The 26,266-nt window shown below is 40.1% G+C and overlaps 1 protein-coding gene across 2 annotated transcripts in view; it reads left to right on the top strand.

The window, feature by feature from the left end:
- Positions 1 to 26,266, top strand: part of neurl1aa (neuralized E3 ubiquitin protein ligase 1Aa) — a 51,777-nt gene that overhangs the window by 22,492 nt on the left and 3,019 nt on the right. For both annotated transcript variants that reach the window (XM_077570568.1, XM_077570569.1), the window contains exons 4-5: positions 13,138 to 13,860; positions 24,745 to 24,894. In XM_077570568.1, the coding sequence (XP_077426694.1) occupies positions 13,138 to 13,860; positions 24,745 to 24,894 (873 nt within the window). The remainder of the gene's footprint in view (positions 1 to 13,137; positions 13,861 to 24,744; positions 24,895 to 26,266) is intronic.

The raw sequence follows: 26,266 nt of genomic DNA, 5'->3' as shown, positions 1-26,266 counted from the left end.
CGTTACCACGTTACCACGTTACCGTGCCATGGGAACTAACATCACAGATGTTGGCTTTTGCACATTGTGCTGATAACAAACTGTATGGTTCTTTTCCTCTTGTGCCGGAGTTCTACGGATGGGTACGGAGTCTCTGTACTAACTTAGCCCTGGCGCTAAATTATTTAATACGGGAGTATTGATAAGCTCCACTCCTAACAGTTGAACTAGCAATAAAATTACTGGTAAATTTGCATCAATGGAAGGGAAATAAACTTCTAGCACCACATCTTTCCAAGCAAGCACTGGGTTAATCTTTAGCATAGTAGAAGTCCCTGTCGCTATTTACATTTGGGTCGTATGCAGGGCTGCCATGAAATAATGGTCTCATGTTCCATTGTGGGCTGACTGACATCACTCCTTACCAACCGGGGTCTGTTTAGTGTGGTAATGACACTGTTGATGGTTCGGCTAGAAACACATAGACTTAGTGTTGTCACAATACCAAAATTTTGGCTCCGATACTATACCTGCATAAAATACCTCGATACCGGTACTGAAACTGTACCTCAACAAAAATCTAAAACATCAAAAAAGCAACAAAATTATTTTTATTTTTCATGAATTCAAAATATTAGGATGTATGCATATTAATTTATGTAAATACTGTATATATTTATGTATGTACTGTATGTGCTTTCACATTGCATGCCATATTCTTGAAGTACTGTATCTGACTGCATTTGATGTCATCCGTTTTAAATATTGGTAATACAGTGGCACTCCCATGACTCATGTATCATTGCTTGAGTGTTCGTGTATGTCTCTGCTCTTCTCCATTACACGTTATTCTACTGTTGCTGACAAACTAATAACCCTAAATACATAAAGACTAAATTAAAATGCTTTGGGATTACATTTTGCTCTCAGCCCAAATAACAAAGAACAAAGACAGTGCGAGTAAGTTGGCTACACTGGCGATTACTAAGGGGCATTTTACAATGAGTTAAAAACAAATTGATGAAATTGAAAATGCAAGCAAATATAATTTTCCTGATAAACAAAATACATAGAGTGAAAAATGGGCCATCCCGGCTGGATTGTCCCTTTAAGATTTGATGGATGAAAACACAGCTGACTATTTGTTTGCACTTGTCACAAAGGTGACGGAAGAGCTATCTTATCGCTGACAGCTTGCAAGCCAGGGCCATTCCTTCTAAGTATATCAGATGGAAAAAAAACATTATTTAAAGGAAATGACATTTTGTCTCATCTTTGACAGTTCTTTCACCCCCTTTCAGGCAGGTATAAATGGCATCATTGACGTTAGATTTGGATTAAGCCAGTTGTCCGCAACCTTTTTTGTGTCACTGACTTGACAGTTCTTTCACCCCCTTTCAGGCAGGTATAAATGGCATCAATGATGTTAGATTTGGATTAAGCCAGTTGTCCGCAACCTTTTTTTGTGTCACAGACTAAGACAATTAATCAGTTAAATATTGGCCAGCGGGAGTTGAGGGGTTGCTATTAAAAAAAAAATGTAATTATCACAAATTTTAATTGTTTATAATTGGCCAGTTTTAATAAAGTATCTGTACTAAAAACTAAGGTAACTTGAGAGTACCACATTTTATTTTCTCAGTAAGTTAGTGATGTGAAAATGAACCTTCATGAACCATTTGCAATATTTTTTACTCATCGAGATGGTCCTCTTGCTTTAAAGATGCCAAGGCCACGCACAGATGAAAAATGATTAATCTGAAAGAATGTCTGACTAATGTACCAGTAAAACATCAGCAAGAGAAAGAGAATCAACTTCAGATATAATATAATTTTAATATTGAATTGGTGCTTGGACTTGAAATGAGTCTGGTTTTGTAGTTTTGGTCATTGCCTGTGCATGGGTTTTTGAACTTGGCTCTGTCTTACATCCACTGGCTTGGGTAGCAAGAAATTATCTGGCATCACAGTCTTTTTAATGTTATTAAGCTCTGAGAGACATCTGGGAGAAACTTTCAGTCAATGATGATTTGGATATTGTGAACACTTATTACTGACTGACATTGATGTTTAACTTGGCTGGACTCTGCCTCCCAGATAACACATTGGGGATCCTTTTTAAATCTTAGACAAGGAAGTTTTTTGTTTTTTGCACAACACAGAAATGTAGGTTCAGCTTTCCAAAATTCCAATTCCAGATAACAGAAAAATTATCAGCTTTTTAAAACGAATAGGATTGGGTTACTTTGTTTACATTCAATGTTTTTCGGCATACCAATTCAGTGCTGTACTCATTTTGGATACTCCAGTAACCTCATTCCCTCTTCAAATTAACTCCCTCAATAAACAGTTGCTCGTCAAAAAATTTGAATATCCTCGAAAAGGTGAATCATTTCCGTAATACAAAGCACGATTGAGACTGAAATTGATTTAAAAAAAACATGCATTTATTGACAACAGTCACACATAAAGAATCACAATACTGTCTACCTAACTATCATACGGTGAAAAAAGTAAAAGTAAATGCAAACAAGAAAGGAACAATTTAACGAGTTAGAAAGGAAAGGTTTGATTTGCCAAATCTGTGAGATGTTTGAAATGGAAGTTGCACCACCGATATGTCAAATTGGTCATGAGACATGCAACTTACTGGAGTGAGGTGGGTCGAGCGGCCGGAGGAACGATCGGTTGAAGAAAGAAAGAAGAGGAAAGGAAAAAAAAATGCTCCAAAAAAAAAAACAAGGCAAAAATAAAAATTAGGAAAAATTGTTCAGCCGTCGGACGTGCGCGACACAGCTCGGCTCAGGTGCGTTCGGCTCCAGCCAGAGTTGTCCTCTCGGCGCACGGGGAGATCCGCGTCTCAGCTGGCCAATCACCTGAAGCCGAAATTCACAGCGTGTCTGCGTCCCGAGGGAGATCAGCCGTTGGACCCGTTCTCGCCACGATGGGAAGTGGGAGAGCGGGTGCGGCAGGACGCACTGGACTTGCGCGTATCTGTTCAGCTGTAGTAGCTGAGCCCCGACGGTCACGGGAAAGTTGGTGTCGCCGAGGTGGGGCGAGCACACCCAAAAAAAAAAGAAAATATGAAAACAACAAACAAAAGGGATGTGTCCGTCTGACCGTGCGGACGCGTGCCGGCTTCTTTACATTGCCTACAAGCACGATCGCCAAGTCCGAGACACTTGGTAGTTTCTTGGACAAAAATAAAAATTGCCACGTGGGAAGTTCTTTTGTCTTTTCTGGCCAGACAGACGGGGAAAAAAAAGAAGATAACAGGAACAGCGGCAGAAGACGAGAGAGAGAACAATAGTCCGCGCCCGCTTTTTAACTCTTTCACTGCCACTGACGTTAAAAGACGTCAAGTAAAAACCTACGGAGGGCCGCCAATGACGTTAAAAGACGTCATCCAATTTTTTTGGGGGGAAACGAGTAGAGGGAACCCTTCCGCATCTGTGGTGAAAGTTTCCAACAAGTCTGTTGTGCCTAATGACTATTTTTGGCCCCTAGAGGGCAGCGATGACTCTCTTTTGACAAGATTGGGTGGGCGTCAGTAGAAGACGTGAGGCGGGGCTAGAGTGTTGAGGGGACATTGGCTGAAGAAGCCATAATAGCGGCCACTTGCAAGCAGCTCACGGTCGAGCCGTTTTTTTCAAAGACATCGACCAACGATAAAGAGCACATTGATGACGACGATGATCATCATCAATGATGATGACGGTGACTCCGAGGTTGACGCCGAAGTTGGAAGTGCTGACGCGGCGGCTATGACGACGTTATAAAGGTTCACGGGCGAGCGATGCTGACACCGGAAAACACGGACACAACGCTCAGGCGGACGTTCAATAGGACGACAAAGAGTGCCCCGAGTCCAATGCATATTCATCGGAGTAGTGTGTACAGTCTGCTACTTGCTATTTATTCCCCGGAAAAAAAGGCCGTCAAGAAAGTGCAACGTCTGCACGCGAAACGGACAAAGCGAAAGTGAAACTGATCTGTTGTGCGAATCGTGGTCCCTCTCCTTACACGCAGGAGAGCGTTATAAAAAGAAAAACTGTATTTGAAACATCCACATAATTGTAAGTAGTACCACAGTTGCACACATTTGTAAATAGTTTGCGAAATTGTTTTGTCAAATTGTTACACTGTTGAATGGAAATAAACGTATTTTGCAAACTAAAAACACTTTTTCATTGTTGGTGAAAGCGTTTTACAGAAGTAAAGCACTATTTAGGTGTTTGTGGCATCATTCATGGACAAAGAGAAGTGCACAATTCACTACAGTGCATGAAATAACATCGGTTCACAAAAAGCTCTTTTTCTCCGCTTTTTGTTTCAAAACAGAGAATTTCGGTGAAAGTAACCATTTTCTATTGTTGATTACTGAAGAACAGAATTTTCTGATGAAAGATGAGAGTCCAATCTTTCATTTGGTAGTATGTGTGTTTCCATAGTCCAAACACAACATTTTCTGTGGACCTTGAAAGATCAGTCAAAATGCTTAAATCGGCTGGCACTGGCGACAACCCGTTTCTGAAAACGTCTGGCAGTGAAAGAGTTAAAGTTGAAGGGCGTGTTTCAGGAAAGAAGAACCGCCCTCCAACTTTAACTTGACTCAACTCCAAGACTTCTTAAATTCCAAATTATTTAAAGAATTAATAACTAATAATTAAAATTTGGTCAGGCTGGCAACCCAAGTTCTTCCAGGCAAAACATGTTATCGTTACACATATCGACTAATCCTGCGGCACGAGGTAATTTCGTTCTTTGCGGAGTAACTAAGAACTCTCTTGAGGTTGACATATAGATGACATTCTTTTCCAAACACAAACAAAACATACATGGTGTAAAACATTCAGTTGTGCGTACATTCACTTGTATGTGATGAATTATTTTTGGGTGGCGAGGGTGAAACAGGAGGAGGGGGTGTTACCTTAACCCCCCAGGTTTCACCTCGGACATATTTCTAAGAGTGAAATGTTTGAGGAAGGGAGAACAAAACAAACAAAAATTTTAGGGTGACTGACAGTATTCGTTACAACAGGATGTAATTTTTTTTTAATAAAGTGAAGAAATCACCATGCATACTTACCAGTGTTTTGCATGGAAAAAAAGATGGATGGATGGATGGTATTTTCAAAACGATATATCAATCTTCAATAGTTAATTGTATTCCCTTTGTCTTAACCACTGCATCGATGCACCATGGCATTGCCTGGCAGTCTTGGAAGCCCAGGCTTTTTTTATGCTTGCTGTCAGCTCTTTGTTTTTGGGTCTGGTGGCCCTCATTTTCCTCTTGATACTACTGTATTGTGTCCCTTGTTTTCCTCTTATAATACAGTACTACCAGGGGTTATTTAAAAGTGGAAACCTGTTTTGTGGTCAGACGAATCACAATTCGAAGTTCTTTGTGGAAAACTGGGGCGCTATATCATACTGACTGAAGAGGACAAGGACAACCCAAGTTGTTATCAGCACTCAGTTTATAAGCCTGCATCTGTGATCGTATAGGGTTGCATGAGTGCGTGTGGCATGGGCAGCTTCCACATCTGGGTAGGCATTGTCAATGCAGAACGGTTCAGATTCGAGAACATGTGCCTCCCATCCAGGCATCATCACTTTCAGAGAAGATCTTGCATTTCTCAACACGGTAATGCCAGACCACATGCAGCACCAATTACAACATCATGGCTGCGTAGGAAAAGGATCCGGGTATTGAAATGGTCAGCCTGCAGTCCGCTTCTTTCACTTTTAGAGCACATTTGGCGCATCATAAAGGGGAAGGTGCAACAAAGAAAGCCCAAGACAGTTGAACAGTTAGAGAGACGCGTGTTAGACAAGAATGGGACAGCATTCCTATTTCTAAACTTGTCTCCTCGATCCCCAGACGTTTGCATACTGTTGTAAGAAGAAGGGATGCCTCACCCTGATGAAAATGGCCTTGGCCTTGTTTGTACATCACAAAGACTTATGTGGATACATCAGCCATGGAAACCCAACAAGTGAAACCTGAAGAGGAAACCATGGATAGATCTGTGACGAAACCTCCAAATGCACAACCTTCTAACGTAATAGAATTCAACTAATTTCAACTGGACGTAGTCTTCCTAGAAAAGATGATGCAGCAAGGGCGGTTAAGTAAGACAGGCTGTATGAATTGATGGAAGAAATGATCGTTTGGATGGATACAAACTATAATATGACTTTGAAAGAAAGTTGGGTGAATTTGGAGCGCACATATGACAATTTTGTTAGCTGAATAGATCTGTTAAAGACTTGTTGAAAGAAGTCAAGTCAGACGAAGACATAGAGGATGATCAGGAGTATTTGTTTAATACAAAGATGGTTACATTCAAACGCCATATTGCTCATGTGAATAGTTGGATAAAACGTGCACAAAAACGTATGATGGAATTAAAATAAGTCAATGAAACTGTTAATCCTAGTGACAGTGTATCAATGACATCGTCTAGAAGTCTTAAAGGGTCTATGACAAGTTCCTTAAGTTTTTCACATAAAAGCTCAAAGGTAACTAATAGAACAAGAAGTTAAATTAATGAAGGCTAAAATTGCAGCAATAGAAAGACACCAAAACTGAAGTTCTAAAATCTTGTCTAATATTGCAGCATTGGAACAGGAAACTAGACCTAAGACAACGGAGGAATGGGAGAACAGAATACAGACACTTAAAGTGACAGTAATGGAATGGGAAAATAAGATTAAAACAGCCAAAAAGGTGACAAATGAGCATCTTAAAACCCCAAGAGAATATAAGGACAGTAAATTGAATGAGTATGCAAATTATAGAGCTTCAATTATGACACCATATGAACAGACAAGTGTTGAGGGTGATCCAAGCAAGTCTACAATACGTTCTGATGCCCGTGAGGAAGTGAAGGGCAGCAGTAACAGAGAGAGAGAGAGAAAGAGTCAAGTGACAAAAGCAACAAAATAGGAACAGCCTTGCAGCTCTATTTGCTACTTTGCCACCACAGAACATTGTTGATGGAGATTCAATGTAATACAGCCCCGTTATGACATCATTTCAATATGGAAAACCCAAAGTGGAAAACCCAAAGAGCTGGTGAGAGGTTGCATGCGTATGAAACCAGAACAAGGATACCGTGAAGCCAAGAAGCTACTGGCGGAACAGTACGGGAATTCTTACAAGATTGCTAGAGCATACATTGATAAAGCTTTGAACTGGCCTTTTATTAAAATGGGAGAAAGTGAAGCTCTACATAGCTTTGCTATGTTTCTCACTACCTGTGTCAATTCCATGCCAGACAAGTATCACTTGGAGCCGTTAAATAGCATTGAGAACAAACAGGCCATCCTTAATAAACTCCCTTCTCAAATGAAAACAGAGTGGCAATTGGTCGTTGATAGGATCAGACGAGAAGGAAGAAGTCCCACTTTCGAAGATCTGGTCAGTTACTTCAACCTCTTGGCTGATGCTTTGGTAGATCCAGAATATGGTGATGTTAGAGACAATCCTAAATGACAGTCTAAATCTTCATTGAGCCACTCAAACAAGGTCACATGAGCAAGTTTTGTCAAGAAAAGATGAAATGTGTAGTATGTTCACTAAATCATCCAAGTTTGCTGCATATAAAAAAGATAAAGACAAATCTATTCCAGAGGAACAACAGCCATCTGTACTCATTAACTTCATGGAACCATATGATGATATTGGGGCTGGCGACACCATCCTTACCATTGTTCCTGTCCAAGTAAAGGCCACAAAAGGTAACAAAAGCCACGTTTCCACCGCAGGAACTTCGGGGTAAATTCACGGGAAATTCACGTCCTGCGGTGAAAACGCGGCTAAAGTGATTAACTCTTATGCCTTCCTAGACGCAGGCAGCACAGCAACCTTTTGCACGGATAAGCTAATGGATGATCTTGGTTTACAAGGCAGACGATTAAATATCCTTCTTACAACCATAGGACATCAAAGTAAGATTCCCAGCAATCTCATAACAGGTATAGAAGTGAGCTGCCTAGAAAGTTGCAACTTCATAGTGCATTCCTGAAGTGCATACACTAAATGCTATCGCGGTTACCAAGAGTAACATTCTAAACCAAAAGGACATTGACAGACGGTCCTATCTGAAAGGAGTCCGGATTCCTCATATTGATGTGGATATAAATCTGTTGATCTGTACCAATTTTCCAAAGGTTATGGAGCCAAGGGAGCACATCAGCAGCATAGACAATGGGCCATATGCTGTAAAGACAATCTTGAGATGGACAGTAAATGTGCCATTGAGAGAAGGCAACTGCAAACATATGAGAAAGGTCATGTCAAATTGGATTTCCGTGACCACAATTGGATGAACTGTGGAATCATCAATTCAAGTATGACTTCTCTGAGGCGGGTCAAGATGGACAGCTGGAGATGTCAAGAGAGGATCTTCAGTTCATACAAATAATCAGCAAAGATAGTTGATAGTTTACGTTAAAAGGCACATTACTGTAAAAAAAAAAAATGCATGCAAAATTGCACACCAAAAAATCAGCGCAACAGCTAGGCCGTGAAAAGTAAACTGCGTTATAGTGAGGGAACATTTATTGATTTTTTGAAATATGTCTTCCTTTTTGACCTTATGGAAGTGGCCACCCTATTCACCACACAGGCCGACTTCAAAGTAAAAGCTCACCCAACGCTATTGCATTGGAGTCAATGTACTGTATTTGGTAAAGCTTTATTTTTCAAGTCAGTCTTAGCGTAGGCGGCGTGTTACGTTGAGTATGTTTCCAACTTCATTGACATGTCTGAATGGCGGGGTAAATGCACCGCGTTGGTGTGCTGTCATAACATATCGATACTGCCGTCAGTATTGCAACAGAAAGCACAACAATATATTGCAATATCATTTCTTCCCCCACCCCTGGCGGCAACGCCAATTGCTGTTGTCAGACATATATCCTTTCGTTTTGTAAAGGTTGGTCAAGCGTAACGGATGCTAAAAGTTGGTTAAAGGTTGCATTGATATAGCCTGGAAACCATCATATAAACGGACCCCCCCTTCCCCAATTCCAATTAGCTGAAAATGACATGATTGGGTCCGATTTACGATGATGTGATTGGGATCGAGACCTGAAAAAAAGTGATATCTGTGCTTCCCTAATGGTGACTGCTGTTTGTTTGCTTACCATGCCTGCATACAAAAATAAAACAAGGGACTTTCATCTACGTAGCTTATGATGGAGGTTATTATCACTAAGGTCCTGGCATTTCATTGGCAGAACATTGGCGATGCTGAATTCTGATGATGACGAAAGGGCCAGAGTATCTGGATTGCTCTTTGTTATGGCCATGTGTCAGAAGCCTGATGCTCAAAAGCGTACAGTTCAAAGCCTTGTAGCCTGATGAGAGAATGTGGACTTGGCCTTTGCCAAGAATAAAGAACATCACAAACCTCTAGGACAAATTCCCCTGAGTACCCCTCCTGTCATTTTATATCACCTTCTCTCACGCATTGGTGGGTCATTGTATGTGAACTTAATGCCTGGCCTGGTAAATGGACTAAATGTTGCTCTCTTTAATGTATAAAAACTTCATTATGATCTCTATTACACAGCAGCTGAATCTGGGCCATTTCCTTTACATTGGCTCTCTGTTGTTGTCTGTCCATCTGTCCTATCATATTTTAAATTTCCCAATTTCTCCCCTTTCATTTTATCTTCTTCATCTCTGTCTTCACCTTTGCTGACATCAGATAATACCCTTCTGAGACGCTGGATAAAGATAACCCCATTGTACGAGCACAAACGCGTGACATAGTAAATCCCCTCTCCCACCCAGCTCCAACACTGGCTCACACTGCTGGCATGTTTCCACTGCCCTGGCGAGCAGCTCTACAAAGTCATCCTCCCTCGATCCACCTCTCCATGTACTGCATTAGCTTGCCATTCCCAATTCAAGAACATTTACTGTGTGAGCCAAATTCAGTTTGGGCCAAAATAGACATGCTGCATTTCTCCTCCGCAACCTCAGCCCTTGTGTCTGTGTCGTGCTTACAATGGATTAGCCTGCCAGGTGGTTTTATTCTTCTAATCAAAAAGGCTCTGCTGGGAAGGGAAAAAAATCACAAGCCAACCGGCTTTAAATACTTTTTACAATGAAATGGTTTACTTGTTGCTTAAAAGAAAGTCTGATTGAATTTATCAATAATTGATTTTTAGTTCAATTCATAGTGATGATTCAAGTGACCTTTTTCAACCCGAATCCATCCTCTCCACACACGGTCATGGTTGCACAATTGTAGTTTGAATTTCAATAGGAACTCTGTGATTGGGCAATTTAAAAGAGACTACGGCCAATAGGCCAATCAGATTGTACTAACTAAAAGGGCAGGTGCACCACCATTGATGGGCAGCAGCTGGAGATGCCACAAAGGAACAAAATAAACATACACATACATTTTCAAGTGTTTTGTGATGTTTTAATACTTGCACATGGCTTTTATAGCTTTGTCTCAATTTATGAGGGTTCACAAAAAACACAGCATTCATCATTCAGGAATCACAGCCATTACATGCAGATTTTTTTCAGGGCCTCACTAGTATATTATCAGTGCAATCATTTTCAACAAGAAGATGAATATCCTTTCTTTCCGGTCAGTGGCTGCCTGAAGTCTGCATAGCTCATCTGCAGGGACATTTACCTCGGAACTGGAGGGTCACAATCTGACTACCACTGTGGACTAGGCGTGGGAATTGTTAAGAATTTAGCTGAAATGACTTTTAGGAGTGGGATTGCCCCCCCCCCAAACACACACACACTTTTATTTATCCACATAAGGCAAGTGAGAACAGATTTTCATTTGCAACTCTGCAGACAGACGAGATGTTATCAATACAAGTACAGAAATGTAAGCTTAAACTCATCCGAATGAAACAAGTCAACATGTATGAAAATAATGGAATGATGTAGTATGGCGTAAGGAACAGCTCAAGATCCATAGCATACCACATCATATGTCAAACATGAACACAGGGTTATCATGGGTATATATACAGTAGCTGTCAACACTCTTTATGGCCTTTGTTGTTTACTGTGACTGCAGAAAGGAATTACACTGCTCATATTCAGCCAAATACCGTAACGACATGATTTGCAGCCTTGTCCCATCTCCTTTCAACATGAATCTACATGTAGACATCTTACTCTTTCTGGCATTACTGCAAGCCAGTGTTTGCTACGGCTGCTACATCGGTAGCATGACTTAATTCGTCATAGTGTTACGACAACACTAAATGCTATAGGCTTGAAGTATTTTTGTATTTGTTTTTAAAAATGCACAATCAATAAAAAAAAAAATCTTGAGGTGATAAATTTACCCGTTGAGCAAAAATTTTTACTAATTTTGCATCATTTCTGTATTGTCTCAGCTGGGGTTCCCTTCACATCTAAACTCTAATGTTCACCCTTGATTTGTATCAGGATCTTTTTGCTAATCTTTTGCTCAGTTGTTGGCAAACCAGGGATGGTAATTTTGTTCATTTTCTGTAAGTAGATATTCAGCCATAGGTTCAGCAAAGGGTCTGAAGCCAAGGTAACAATGAGTGTAAAGCCACTGTGCCACCTTTATAACTTTGAAGAAAATCTGTATTTTCCTGTTCTGTTCTATGTTATGAACATTGGTTATGCCTGTATTAATAAGAAAAGGTACCAATATTTTTACATTGATATTTTTCAATTAATGTAATCTAAAAAAATATATACAATTAATCGAATTATCTTTTATCTTTATCTCCACTTTTGCCACTTGTGTCTAGTTCATCTAAAAGATTCCCATTGAATAAATAAAAATCTTTTGCTCATTATTCCATGTGGCTTAACTACTTCAAAACAACAATGTCCCATTTGGCTTTGGCATTATTGGGCTAGTGTTTTTTTCCCGGCAGCTGTTTACAGGCCCCACAACCCTGGTAATCGTACTGAGAAACTCTACATAGACCTCATGGGCCTCCTGCCCTTTTTTCTTGCCTCAATTGCTCTCAAAAGAGGATCCCTCCTCTTATCCACCGAACCTTCTACATAGAGGGGGAGGTCACCACTTCCGGCACATAAATAAATCTTGCCTAGTTTTCTTACGATGTACACCAGGCTAATTTTAACTCCACCACTAGGCAGGAGGTAGAGGAGGGCACATACAGACTTGTTATTTTGAGCAATCATGTCACGTTCTATCACTCTTGGAGTAGTGTGTGTGTGTGTGTGTGTGTGTGTGTGTGTGTGTGTGTGTGTGTGTGTGTGTGTGTGTGTGTGCGTGTGTGCTTGCATGTGCCGATGTTTTTGGCCACACTATTTGATATTGTAATATTAGGCTTTGTGTTTTTGACTAGCACAGGGGTCTGCAACCTAAGCTCTGGAGCCACATTTGGCTGTTATGTCCTCTGGCTTTCAATAAATCTCCTAAAAATACAATAAAATAAATAGATATATATTTTATTTATAAAATATGATTTAAATAAAAAAAAAGACTAAATATTCAAAAATGTCAGTCCAAATTTTTAAGTTGTCAGAAAACAAACAAAAGGTAGATGGAAAGGTTTTAAATACCTTAAAAATGTCCAAAAAGGAAAATGAAAAGCAGAAAATTACCATAAAATGTCCACTAAATTGCCCAAAAAAATTCAGAAAATAGATAGCAAAAAAGGCAGGAATTTTTTTCTCCAAAAATAGCCATTAAATCTAAAAAAAAATAATTGAGGCAGAAAATTACCAAAAATGTCAAAATTTGACAAATGGGAAGAAAAATAAAAAAAAATTATGAAAAATTAAGTATAAAAAATAAAACTAGATGAGAATGAGAAGGCAAACATTAATGTGGAAGTAAAAAGCAAGCAAAAAGTGACTCTGGTCATGTCTGGTGACATGGCATAAAACAGACGCCGGGAAAATAAATAAAAGGCACATAACATTGGGACAAAACAATGGTAATTGCCGAAATCTGCCAGGACTCAGGAACCAAGGCTCAAAACCTGGGACTGTTCCGGTCAAACCAACATGTTGTCACCATATTCTAAACACTTGGGTTGTTGTACTCTTTTATCATCCTGGCTTTAGCTAACAAACTGAATTGCTGAACAAAAACAGTACTACAAGACTGTAAATTACCTAAATAGCTTTTTCACATTTCTTTTCAGACAGTGAGATTGTTCCTCCCGACTGCCTGCGCCCACGCTCTTTCACAACAGTGCGCTCCTCCTCTCTCCGCCGTGAGGCAGACGACTCCCGTCTCTCCGTCAGCCTGTGTGATCTCAACCTTCAGCAGGAAGATGCATTCAACTCCCATAATCGCTCACAACATCACACGCTCCACCTGGCGTCAGCCTCCTCAACCTGTCCCATCCCGCAGAACTCCCTCAACTCACAGCAATCATCCTTACTGCCGTCCATCCTGGAGAGTGATCTCCACTTTCACCAGTTGCGTGGCGCCCATATTAAGACTTTAGATGAACAGACTGTGGCGAGATCGGAGCATTCACGCGAGGAGCGCACTCTTGTCTTTACCAACCGCCCCCTACAAACTGGGGAGTGTGTGTACATCAAAATCACCAAGTCCAGTCCCGCCCGCTCTGGCTCCTTGTCCTATGGTGTGACATCATGTGACCCGGCTGTGCTGCGCCCCAGTGACCTGCCGTATAATCCAGAGGCTCTAGTGGACAGAAAGGAGTTTTGGGCAGTGTGTCGTGTGCCCACTCCTCTACAAAGCAGTGACATTCTAGGCTTCTTGGTCAACCAAGAAGGGGAGGTCATCTTAAGCCACAATGGCACCAACGTTGGCATGCAAGTCTGTGTGGACAACTCGCGCCCACTCTGGATGTTCTTTGGACTACATGGTGCTGTTACTCAACTGAGAATTCTGGGTAAGCAGGAAACTCATGTTATCATATTTAACGTATGGGTAGACAGGGATTAGGCTATAGTGTAGATAGTACTCACTGACGTCACAGGATCGTGAGTCTGCCCCTCATGGTGGGTCAACTTTCTAGCTGACTCAGCTGTGTTTCTATTGTGCTTACACTGAATGTTCTTGTTATTCACCCCCAGCTTCCTCTAACGTTACTTGTAAGCAAGACTTATATGAAAGATTTAGCTCAACATTCCTTGCAGCGGTACACGTTGAAAGTTTGATTACTGCAATCGATTACAAACATTTGCCAATGTTTCTGCCTGGACTACATGGCAATGTATGCTCTAGGTAGAATGGCTCCCAAAACACGGACATTCTTGCGACTTCTGTACTTTCATCTTTTATTGGTTTCTATGTACATTTATAATTTGTGAATTCGAGGTGAAGAATGTCAAGTTAGCTAGTTCCCCGACCGCGCTAGCTACTAACGCTAGCATTTTACAACATAAACAATAACATAGTTGATTCATCACTTATTTTCGTACACTTTAACAACAATTTCAACTTTTGGGCTGCTGTGAAAGGAAAATAAGAGACCTTAACTCTTTGACTGCCAGACGTTTTCAGATACGGGATGTCGCCAGTGCCAGTCGATTTAAGCATTTTGACTGATCTTTCTTCAAGGTCCACAGAAAATGTTGTGTTTGGACTATGGAAACACACATACTACCAAATGAAAGGTTGAACTCTCATCTTTCATCAGAAAAAAAAGTTTGTTTCTACCTTATTCCGTTCTTCAGTAATCAACAATAGAAAAGGGTTAGTTTCACCGAAATGCTCTGTTTTGAAAAAAAAACGGAGAAAAAGAGCTTTTTGTGAAACGATGTTATTTCATGCACTCTAGTGAATTGTACACTTCTTTTTGTCCATGAATGATGCCACAAACACCTAAATAGTGCTTTACTTCTGTAAAACGCTTTCACCAACAATGAAAAAGTGTTTTTAGTTTGCAAAATACGTTTATTTCCATTCAACAGTGTAACAATTTGACAAAACAATTTCGCAAACTATTTACAAATGTGTGCAACTGTGGTACTACTTACAATTATGTGGATGTTTCAAATACAGTTTTTCTTTTTGTAACGCTCTCATGCGTGCAAGGAGAGGGAGCAGGATTCGCACAACAGATTACTTTCACTTTCATTGTCCGTTTCGCGTGCAGACGTTACACTTTCTTGACGGCCTTTTTTTCTGGGGAATAAATAGCAAGTAGCAGACTGTACCCACTCCTCCGATGAATATGCATTGGACTCGGGGCACTCTTCCGATTGAACGTCCGCCTGAGCGTGCTCGGTTGTGCTCCGCGTTTTCCGGTGTCAGCATCGCTAGCCCGTGAACCTTTATGACGTCGTCATAGCCGCCGCGTCAACGCTTCCAACTTCTCCGTCAACCTCGGAGTCACCATCATCATCATCGATGATGATCATCGTCGTCATCAATGTGCTCTTTAGCGTTGAAAATTCCCAACTGTGAGCTGCTTGCAACATTGTCCGCTTCCTCCTCCGTCTAGCTCCGCCTAACGTATTCTACTGCCGCGTCAATGCTTCCAACCACGGAGTCACCATCATCATCATCATCATCATCGATGATGATCATCGTCGTCATCAATGTGCTCTTTATCGTTGGTCGATGCTTTTCATCTTTGAAAAAAACGGCTCTAGCGTGAGCTGCTTGCAACCGCCATTATGGCTTCTTCAGCCATTGTCCCCTCAACACTCTAGCCCCGCCTCACGTCTTCTGCTGACCCACCCGATCTTGTCAAAAGAGAGTCATCGCTGCCCTCTAGGGGCCAAAAATAGTCATTAGGCTCACTAGACCTGCTTGAAACTTTCAGCACAGCTCCGCAAGGCTTCCCTGCACCCGTTTCAAAAATATATATAAAAAAAAATGGGTGGACGTCTTTGGCGCTCCTCCGTAGGTTTTTGGAGAACGTCATTTAACGTCTTTGGCAGTAAAAGAGTTAAGGAGGGTATTTGGAGAAATTTCAAAATCGAACATCTTGACCACCAGATCTATTTTTAGCCAGATCTAGCCACAGCCTAGCGGCTCACATAGCCCTATATCACAATCACATTATGGTAAAAGCATTTTTATCAACTTACAATGACACTTACCTTAATCAAAATTGTCAGAACACACTTTGGTAGACTTTGTTGGTTGGAAATCCTTTCAATTTATCTTTGCAATTCCGGACACTTGTCTGTCAGTTCCCATTCGACATTACATGGACACGTGAACGGCACACAATGTGGGGCACAAGTTACATCTTTGTTCGCCCTATTTTTGCACCCGTGAACGGCATACGGTACCATTGTGAAGTGGTTCGTGACAATCCGGAACGAACAAACAAATTATTGAATCAAAGTAGCTTGTAGTAAGCAACACGAGCTTCTCAGCATTTGCTTGCGTTGTCTCGCTGGCTGCAATTGTTTGCCACAAAATTGTTTGACCCACCAAATGGCTGCCCAGTCGATAGGTGGTGGTCAGTGACGTCATGTGAATACTATGTATTATTTAGCAACCTGAGGGTGTAGTTTTTACAATGATGTGAACTGCTGCTCCGCAGTGGTTTTCTTATCTGACAGTTAATGGCTTTAAACTAATGGCAGCGATATCTTTGCGGACTTGACTTTTTAAGCCAGAAAGCCACAATTTGACTCCCACTGATGACGAAAAAGGTCTAATTCGCAACCAGTTGCTTGCGAGATTCTAGTCTGCTTGCTAGCTACTGTCAAGGTGTCGTTCCTGGAGTGAAGCATCATCCCCTCTAATCAGCTCAAAAGGTGCAGCACACTTTGCATGCCACTTTCACTCTGAATCTCTCCTTGCATGTTTGCATGTGTGTGATCTGGTCCTCTGTGTGGTGTGCGACACAAAATTTTAAACTCTGTGTGAGGTACAGTAAATGTCACCTTGAGGGATGATGGAGTAGTACTAGAAACTTGACAGTAAGTTCCTTTACAGTAAGAAAACTGAATTTGGTAGATTGACTCTTTGTTGCCAGAGAGTGATATTAAAGCTTTTCAGGAAAATACAATATGATTTTGTTGTCACTTAGGTATGTTCCATTGTTGTTTATCCCTATTTAACAATAACTCAAAATCAAAAATCCCAAATGCATGTTTGAGCCAGTAAACCTAGCCATGTGGTATTTTTACATTATATAGACCATGTTTACTAAAGTAGAGTAATCCCCTGCATAGTTGAGTGTTACTATTCACAAATTCACCCGTCAATTTTTTTTTCAGTTGAAGCTCATTTCCAGCTATTTGCTAAAAAACTCACCTATTCATGTTTACTGTGCTTTATAAAGTCCAGAGGAAAGATACCTTTATTCTCTGATGCCATGCTTTAACTTATGACAATTTCTCCATTTAAATAAGAAAAATCTGTGTTGAAAAAACATCCCCTTGATTCCACGATGTGCCCAGGGATCGGAATAGTGAATTCATTTGGCTATGCTTTCCACTTGTTAGCATGAGTTTGCATCATTTATTTAGCATTGATTTGGTGCTAAGTGCTACAGTGACAGCATACCAATACAGACAAGCTTAATGACCAGCAACTATGGGAAAGTAATTTGTATTTTGGAAAAGAAAAGTGACAGACATTCTTTGAACACATTTAGAGAGAGACAGTTAGACCTGGAGGGTATTGGGAGCACATATTCAATTTCAATGTCAATATTTCATTGAGACATTGAATAAAATCTTAAAAAGGGGTGTACTCATGTATGCTGTTATTTTGGCTACAACTAGTATGCTAACTAGCTTAATCATTTTACATGTGAATGTGAAGTCCACTAGGGCAGTGTGAGTGCTTTTTTTTCTTGACTTAAAGAACTACTGACGCCAGTGACTGAGTGATGGACTATCCGTCAATACTGATGGAATGTTGTCGTTGGGTCCTAAAATAGCGGTGAATAAGTGATGACGGAAGCGTGGATGAAATAAAATGACTGACATAACGATTACAGTAAAAATGGCAGACTGACGATGATGAAAGGGGGGCGCTAGATGCCAACTAATGATGAATGATGGGCTATCCCAAAAATTTAAAATCCCCACCTCTCTCTTTAGTAGCTAAGTTTTATGTTACTTGCAAAACAGCCATAATGTGCGTGTGTGTGTGCATGCGTGCGTGCACTTGAGACAAGAGACAACAGTACAGTATTTACCCCAAGATGATGTATCTTTGACAATTAATTATGATGGCCTAAGCACAGCCAAAACAACAAAATAACTTACTGCAATCTTACAACAAGTCCCCCCAACCCCGCCTTTCAACTACAAGTAGGCTGAAACTTCCACGTTAAGGAAGACACAGGCAAGCAATGCAGGGTCAAATGAAATACGAAATGTAAACACGAGTTTCGCGCCACTCAGTCGTCCCTTTACGAATCACTGTACGGTCATGTGACTGCCTGATGCCGTTTGATTGGTGAAATTGAGTCAAATATCATTAGTCGTTATCTTCCAAGGAGATCTCAACAAGCACTTATTGATCCTCAAATATCATTAGTCGTTATCTTCCAAGGAGATCTCAACAAGCACTTATTGATCCTTAAAATCAGCAAGCAGAATCTTGCTCAATGTAGCAAAGTGAAAGTACCATTTCTTAACATACCATACATAGTAAATATTCAAGTAAATTAAAAAACTATGTTGCATAAAAACTACTTGAGTATACTTTTTAGAGTTACTTGAGTAACTAACGGAGTAAATGTAGCGTGTAACTTCTGCTTATCAGTGTCTGTAAATGTCCTCTGTATGATGAATATTTCACCCCAAGCTAATTTTGTCCTTAGTTAGCTTGACCCACTTATAGCTATTAAGTGTCAAGGTGATATCAGTGTACTGTAAACTAGGGGTGCAACAATTTCAGATTTTGGTGTACAATTATTGTCTGAGAAAAAAACTTGGTTTTACAGTTTTTACGGTTATTACTGTAGACATAAAAAAAAATCACATCAGCATTCTTTGAAAATGTTTTATTTTAACATCAATAAATAACTGAAAATAATTTTTTAATCAAATACAACAGATTCTTAAAATAGGACCCTGGGCACTATGTATTACAAGTGGACCGTATGTACCATTTTTTTCTTTCATCTTTAAATTTCTTTCCATTTCCACCATACTACAGGTGAAATGTTCGTCCAGAGCCTTTAAACTGGCAATCTGTGCAGTTTACCGGCACACATGTGGGCATTTTGCAGCCATAATGTGTATGCCGAGATACGTTTCTTGGGAGTCCCAAGATGGCGGCCCCGCAGCTTCGAAAGTCTCGGCCTACTCCAGCGGGTGGCCGTGGATGGAAGGGCTCGCGGGAGCTCCCCGCCCTGCATCGGACAAGAGCCCCTGGGGTTGGGGAGGCGGCCGGTGGTCGGTCAGTGGCAATGGCTACGGTTATTTAATCCTGACGTTTAAAAACTACGATTTCTTTCTGCAACGCTACTGTAAACTGCTGTGATGATACATTCAGGATATCTACTATCCATGCCCTGCGTTTTGAGTTTTTTTTTGTGCATTTTTATGTGCATGTTTGTTTTTAACCACCAAAGTCCAATCACAATGTCACAATATAGTCAATGGCGTAATCACTCACAGACAACATATTTGCTTCGTTAAATTTAACATTTTGACTTGGCCATAGCAGCGGGCCTGATTATTCCGTGTGCATTTCAGTCATTTATTACCCCCCCCCCCAAAAAAAAAATGGCACAACACCAAATGAGAAACAGCAGAAGCATACAAAAGGTCACCTTACGAGCTTTCAAACTGGAATCTTCAAGTGTAATCTTGCGACATTCTTTACATTCCAACATGTAACTTCCCTCATCTGATGCTGATGTATTGCCTTGTGTTGACATGAGAGTAATCAAGATTTCAATAAAGTTGAACTGAAGCCAGATTGAGGGATGTTAAATATGCTTCTAGGAAGGCAAGATTAAGAATTAATTCCAAAGACTAAAGACAAAGTAAAGTCATGTTCTGCGTTAATGATATGGGCAGATAAATCTTGTCTCTACTGTTGCTTCTCTTTTACCCCAATTTTGCGCAAAAGTGGGATTTACATACAGAAATGTTAAAACAAAAGCCATGCTTGACACCTAAACACCTGGTGCCGTTGGATAGGATTTATGAAGATGACTGCCTGTAAAAAATGTACAACTTTCCGCAGCCATTGACGATAAGGGGCTGCATACCAGGTAAAGGACCAGATGGCAGCCAACAAATTTAGTAAATAAAAAAATTAATTTAAAAAAAGGTGTACTGGTCACCAGCCAATCCTATGAATAGACATAGACAACCATTCACACATATTCACACCTAAGGACAATATCATATTCAATGGCCACAAGATGTAACCTTGGTATCGAGACAACACATGCAAGCACGGGAAGAACATGCAAACGTCACACGGAAAATCTTTGATTTGACGCATCAACTTTAGAACTGTGAGCAAGAAGATGTGCTAATCACTCGGTCACCATCCCGTCTTATAATAAGATGTTGATAATAATAATTATGATGATAATAATACTTTACATTATTATTCATCTGTCTGTAGTGTCTTAATTAAACTTTTTAAAATTACTATATACTGCCTCGAAGACTTGAAATTCCACCATCTGACTTTCTGCACATGCTGTTTACTTAAAAGTGTCTGACAGCACCCCACCCACTTCACTTGACCAGTAATTCACACAACGGGAATGTTTCTCTGTCCGCCCCAACCAAAGCTTTTAAAAAGTAGGATTCAGAGGGCCAAGTCATGACCTCGATGTATTGCCTGCTGAGCCCCTGTGCTGTCATCCAATCTAAACTTGCATATAAACAATAATTGGGCCTCCTAGAACATTTCAGTTTTGTTACCCAAGAACATTGCTTGCAGTTATATTAACAACCAGCCCTGACTGTTGGGTTCAGTCTGGAGTAAGTCAGTGCTTTGTACTCATAGAAGAAGCCTTTCCTAGCTGTTTACACAGGTCAGTTTAATCTTGGCGCTTACTACGCGGGATCACACACGAGCAGATTTCTCCGAGCTCAGCTGCACTATATGGGAGTTGATTGCCAGTGAGATTAATAGGAGGGTGTGCAAAAGGTGTAACAGACTTAACAGAGAGACGCTTGCATGACATTATCCCCTAAATACATTCTTTGAATATGTACACGCCTACTACTACTGCCCGAAGACCACTGGGATTGGCTCAAGCATGCCCACGACCCTCGTGAGGATAAGCGGTTCAGATAATGGATGGATGGATATGGATGTACAGTTTAACAATTCAGGCATAATGTTTATAACTTGTGACTTCTTTAACTGGTGGCTACTATGTGGTTCTACAGCCTTGAAGAGACGTGCTGTGAATGTGTAACATGCATTTTGACAGTGAATGAAAAAGAGAGCCACTTTTTTTGTTAACTTTGTAGGTTACAGACAATATTAGCCTGCTGTGGTTTTGAAAAAAATCTCTCAGTGCCCGTCGGGACCAGGGTTATTATAGTTTTCATTTTAGTTAGTTTTAATTTCGTTTGGAGTTTTGTTTTTTGTTAGTTTTCAGGGTGGTTCTGTTAGTTTTTATTAAAGTTAGTTTTAGTTAGTAAAAAATGCTAGTTTCAGTTTTATTTTATTTTTAAAGTGTACTACTTGTGTGCAATATTTAATAATGAACATGGCAAAATAAAAAAAAAGGAACTAACTTCTTACCTAGCATTGCATTTCAGCTGAGTTAAATGAAAAAGACGAGCGGAGCCATAGGAGCCAAAAGTCAAGCATGCAAAATTGTTGCCTAGGAGCGACATCATCGAAAGGTGCTTTTCTAATGGCTGCTGCTAGATGACTTCACTTCTGTGTGACACACTTTGAAACGTCCTTATTCCGGTTAAATAAATATACTAAAATCAAATTAAAAATCATCCCCAAAGGCTTACGTATTAAATTAATTACCAAAGACTAAAATGAAGGACATTTTCGCTGTAATTATAGTTAGTTTTAGTTACTTTTGTAAACGTAAAATGTAGTTTCAGTTAGATTTCGTTTTTAGTTAGTATTTTTGTTTTTATTGTATTTCTATATAAACAAAATTGTTTTTTTGAGTTTGAGTTTTTTCTTTGTTTTCGTTAACCAAAATAACCTTGGTCAAGACCAACAATGTGAAGTCCCAAGTTTCATTTGTATATCCAATACAAGAATGGGACTCTAGCTGTTTGGGACGGCTGACAATTTAAATTTCAAACGGCAAGGGCCTTATGACATGTTATGCCTCATATGAAGTGGTGACGTAGATAAGAGGGTTTCAGACAGCTGTTAGTCAGATCCTCGCAGCGCACCACATGCTGCTGCATGCCAACACACCTTTTTGTTACAGTTACAGCTTCAGATTATTCACTCTTTATCATCTCTTACGAAACCAATTGCATCTCTCCCATCTTATCAATTTGCCCTTTGCAGAAAGTGCTGCAGATTGCACGATTCTTCCACTGGTAACACCGCATCATTGTTCAAGAATACTTTTCAGGGGAAGGAATGAGAGACAATCACTTTTTCCTGAACCATTCTAGCCCAGGTGTGTTCTGGTCAAGACTCATTGGATAAATTATTTTCCCAATTGCCATGGTTACCAGGAAAGAGAAAACATTGGGACATTTTGACAAAGACTTGTGCATGCATGCATGATCATCAGTGTTGTCACAGATTACTTGAAAAAGTAATGTGATTATTGACTACTCCTCAAAAAAGTAATCTAGTAGTTACTTTATTGGCAAAGAAACTAAGTTAAGTTAATAATGTATCAGTTACTTTTTACCAATTTCCGCCCTTTGCTCCCTCAACATAAGAATGACAACCAATTACTTAAATAATACTTGTGAAAGTGCATAAACTTGAAACATGAAGATGTTTTTTGTTTCTGTTTCTCTGGTTTTACAATACAGAAATTGGTGTAACACGTTACACCTGCAGGCTGGTTACCAATTAACTATAAAATGTTTCTATTTTCTCAAGTGCCAGAGCTAAACTACAGTCAAAAAAAAAGGCTATCTGCATGATCTGCGTTTTTTGTTTTTTTTTGCTCTGGCATAGTCTTTCTCGAGGTATGACGAGAAAGACACTCTGTGGGGCAGCTCAGCATTATTGCTAGTAGGGATCTTTTCTAGTGTAATGAATTAAATGTGTTGTGTGTTCCGGTGTTGCCATTTCTGTTTAGTACTCTTATGTCCGACTGTTGGTAAACGCAACACAGGTCTCCCGGGAGAGGAGGGACATTACGTGCGGGTTGGTTGCTGGTTGCGTGTGTTTGTTCTTGGCTTTTCTGCTATCCCTCGTGAGTTGTAGTTCTATTTTCTGGCGTCAGCTACAGCCAACAGTAGCGTTTAAGATAAAAAATAAAAGGGTGACATCCCAACCAACGTTTCCACGTTACACTATTATTGCACGGAAAGAGTCAACAGTACTCAATGGACACATTTCCTCTGTAACATATCGCCCTACCAACTTTTATCAGCTCAATCCCATTTACTGGTGCTCTTTACTAAAATCCAGCTTCATCTGTTTGCGTGCTGGGGGGACTGAAGTAACTGTAGAACTGCTGGCTGTCTCCTTACCTGTCGGTTTTGCTTCGAGTTGTATCGCGCTGTGCAGTGATAACAAGTGTTTTCTCAAATTGGATGTGGAGTTTTTTGTCATCTTTACTAGACAAAAATGCGCAGTAATGCACCTGTTTGTGGAGCTCCTCGTGCATCTTCCATTGTTTACGTCGTAGTGTCTATTGTTTTGGCCAGACTCTGAGCGCTCACACATGTTTGTACACGTGACCCGGCGTTGCGTCTTCCGCTGAGAAAACGTGACATGCGATGTAACGTCACTCCCAAATGTAAGAGAAACATTTACTCCTCAAAATTCTCTTAAAAATTCTGCATTGTACATACAATGAGATAATTAAAAAAAAATAGTAACGTACAGCCAGGAAAGTAACCAGGAAAGTAACTTTAATCAGATTACTGCTTTGGAAAAATGTACGCGTTAGATTGCTCATTATTGAAAGAAAGTAATCAGATTACAATAACGCGCTCCTAAGTAACACGTTAGTGACAACACTGATGATCATACTTTGCATACACAATCCTATTATTACCGCCTTTTACCGGATGCAAAAGGCTGTACTGTTGGACAGGGTCTCTGGTTTGTCAAAACACGTGCTAGTTTTATTCTGTGGCTGTATGTGTGTTTCCAGGTTCATACTGTGCCCTCCTTTGAGCTTGAGCCTTTTTTCTCTCCCCTTCCTATTTTGTCTTTGGCGACCCGCCAGGCCGTTCTGTCTTCCTCTGTTTGTCATTGTTGCTTTCATGTTTCTTGGATGGGCGGTGACTGGAAGAATTGCCCTTTTTGGGATCTGAATGCCCTTCCCAAAAAGAAAAACAAAACACAGTATTTGGATCGGTTGTTCTGACTAAATCCTCACTTATTAAGCGGCTGTTTGAAGATAGCAGCAAAACACACTGGAGTTTTACTATCTGGCAGCAGTTTTCTATTGGCAACTTCCTTTTTCTAAACCGACTATTGTATTACAAATGCTAGCATGCTTTCTGACCTTCATTGGTCTCTTGTCGCCTCACAATATCGCTTGTCATTCATCCATTGACATGAGCGGGAGTGCACTAATGGTCTGTCAGGGGTTGTCAAGGTTTAGTGTCATGCTAAAGGACATTTTTGACACATTGGAGGAGAAAATGGAGAGCAATTCTCCTACCTGAGTACCAAGGCTCTCCTTTGTATTACATCATACATTTTGCCTACAGCAACATGTCTTAACTGTTCCTTTTATCTTCTGTAGGCTCCACTAGTTTTGGAGATCCACGGGCCGAGTCAAACCCCAGTTCGCCCTCCTCATCACCGCACACTCCAAGTGCCCTGGGCAGCGGCAGCTCAGATCCCGTCCTCAACAGAGGCATGTGCTCGGCCGCTTACTGCAGCTCAGCAGGGGGTAGGTCAACCCATACGACCACGTTGGCCCTCAGGGGACCAGAATGCATTAGAAAATAGTGAGAGTGGATGACGTCGTGTAGTAAACAAAGTCATGCACTTAACAGACCCTCTGCTGCTTTATCAGTTGCCTGATGTAGCAATATATGTTGCGTGTTTTCTTCTTTCACGTAATACATACACATATGTAACCTCCAGACTCCAGTTATATATTTAATACTAGGGGTGTCAAGCGATTAAAATTTGTAATCGTAATTATTCGCATGATTAATCTGTTCTAAATGTACAAAAAAATACTTTTTCTCCTAAGTTTTCATACTCTTTAACTCTTTCATTGCCAAGTGTTTTCCTAAAAGAAAACCCCTAAAGTGCCAGCCGATTTTGAGCGTTTTCACTCATTTCCAAGGCTGACTAGAATAATGTGTGTTATGACTAAATATACATTTTCATTAGGGGGGAAAAAGTTTGTCTACCTTATTCAGTTCTTTAGTAATCGCCATTTGAAAATAGCTTGGTTTCACTGAATTCACCAATCTGACAAAATGAGAAAATTAGCTTTTTATAAAAAGATGCGTTTTCTGCACAGTGACTTTGGCACTAATTTTTTTTTACTTTTGTGACATCTCAAAACATCTCAACATTCCTTCCCTTCATCGAACAAGAATCAAAACGATGAAAATGTGTTTTTGATGGCAACATAACAATTTACAGAAAATGTGTCAACAAACATGTTCACATTTGGTAAATTACTTACAAAACATTTGACAAATTATCAGGAATTTGTTTGTGTGTGTGCACGTCTTTTTTAAACCCAATATTTTTTGGGGTGTGTGGTAAAGAGCGAAGCACAAGAGTGAAGCACTCTGCTGTGTACAAAGGAAGATTGCAGGATCTGCACACATGCTTCTTATGCAACTGTTGCAATCAAGTGGTCTAAATTCTCGTCAGTGGCAAAAAGAGTTAACATCAAAGTGGAAAAAAGGTTAAATAGAAATATGGCTGCATCTTTTAGTCATTGATCTTAGTAATTTCATAATAATTGATCAAATTGATTCAAGATTAAAAATATGTACTGTAAAAAAACGAGTGTGATATTGATTTGTGCTAAGGTCATATTTCTGCCACTAGATGGCATAATTGCATTTGTAAGACGATGACAGCTCAGTGCATTTTTCTTTTCATATTGAGAGCTATCTAATCTTTAACATGAAGTAATTTGTGAAATTCTGCATATTATTTAATTGTAAAATACAACTTGACCCCAGTCTTCACAAAAATATGCATTATTATTAAATTAATTACTGCTCAAATTTGACATGGACGTGGAATTCCCCCAGTACAGGCTTTCCAAGTAAGGGGCGGTTATTATCATC

Source organism: Vanacampus margaritifer, chromosome 7, assembly GCF_051991255.1.
Source record: "Vanacampus margaritifer isolate UIUO_Vmar chromosome 7, RoL_Vmar_1.0, whole genome shotgun sequence".
NCBI classification, from domain to species: domain Eukaryota; kingdom Metazoa; phylum Chordata; class Actinopteri; order Syngnathiformes; family Syngnathidae; genus Vanacampus; species Vanacampus margaritifer.
Note: the sequence above shows the minus strand (reverse complement) of the source record. Positions and strands in the feature narration are given on the sequence as shown.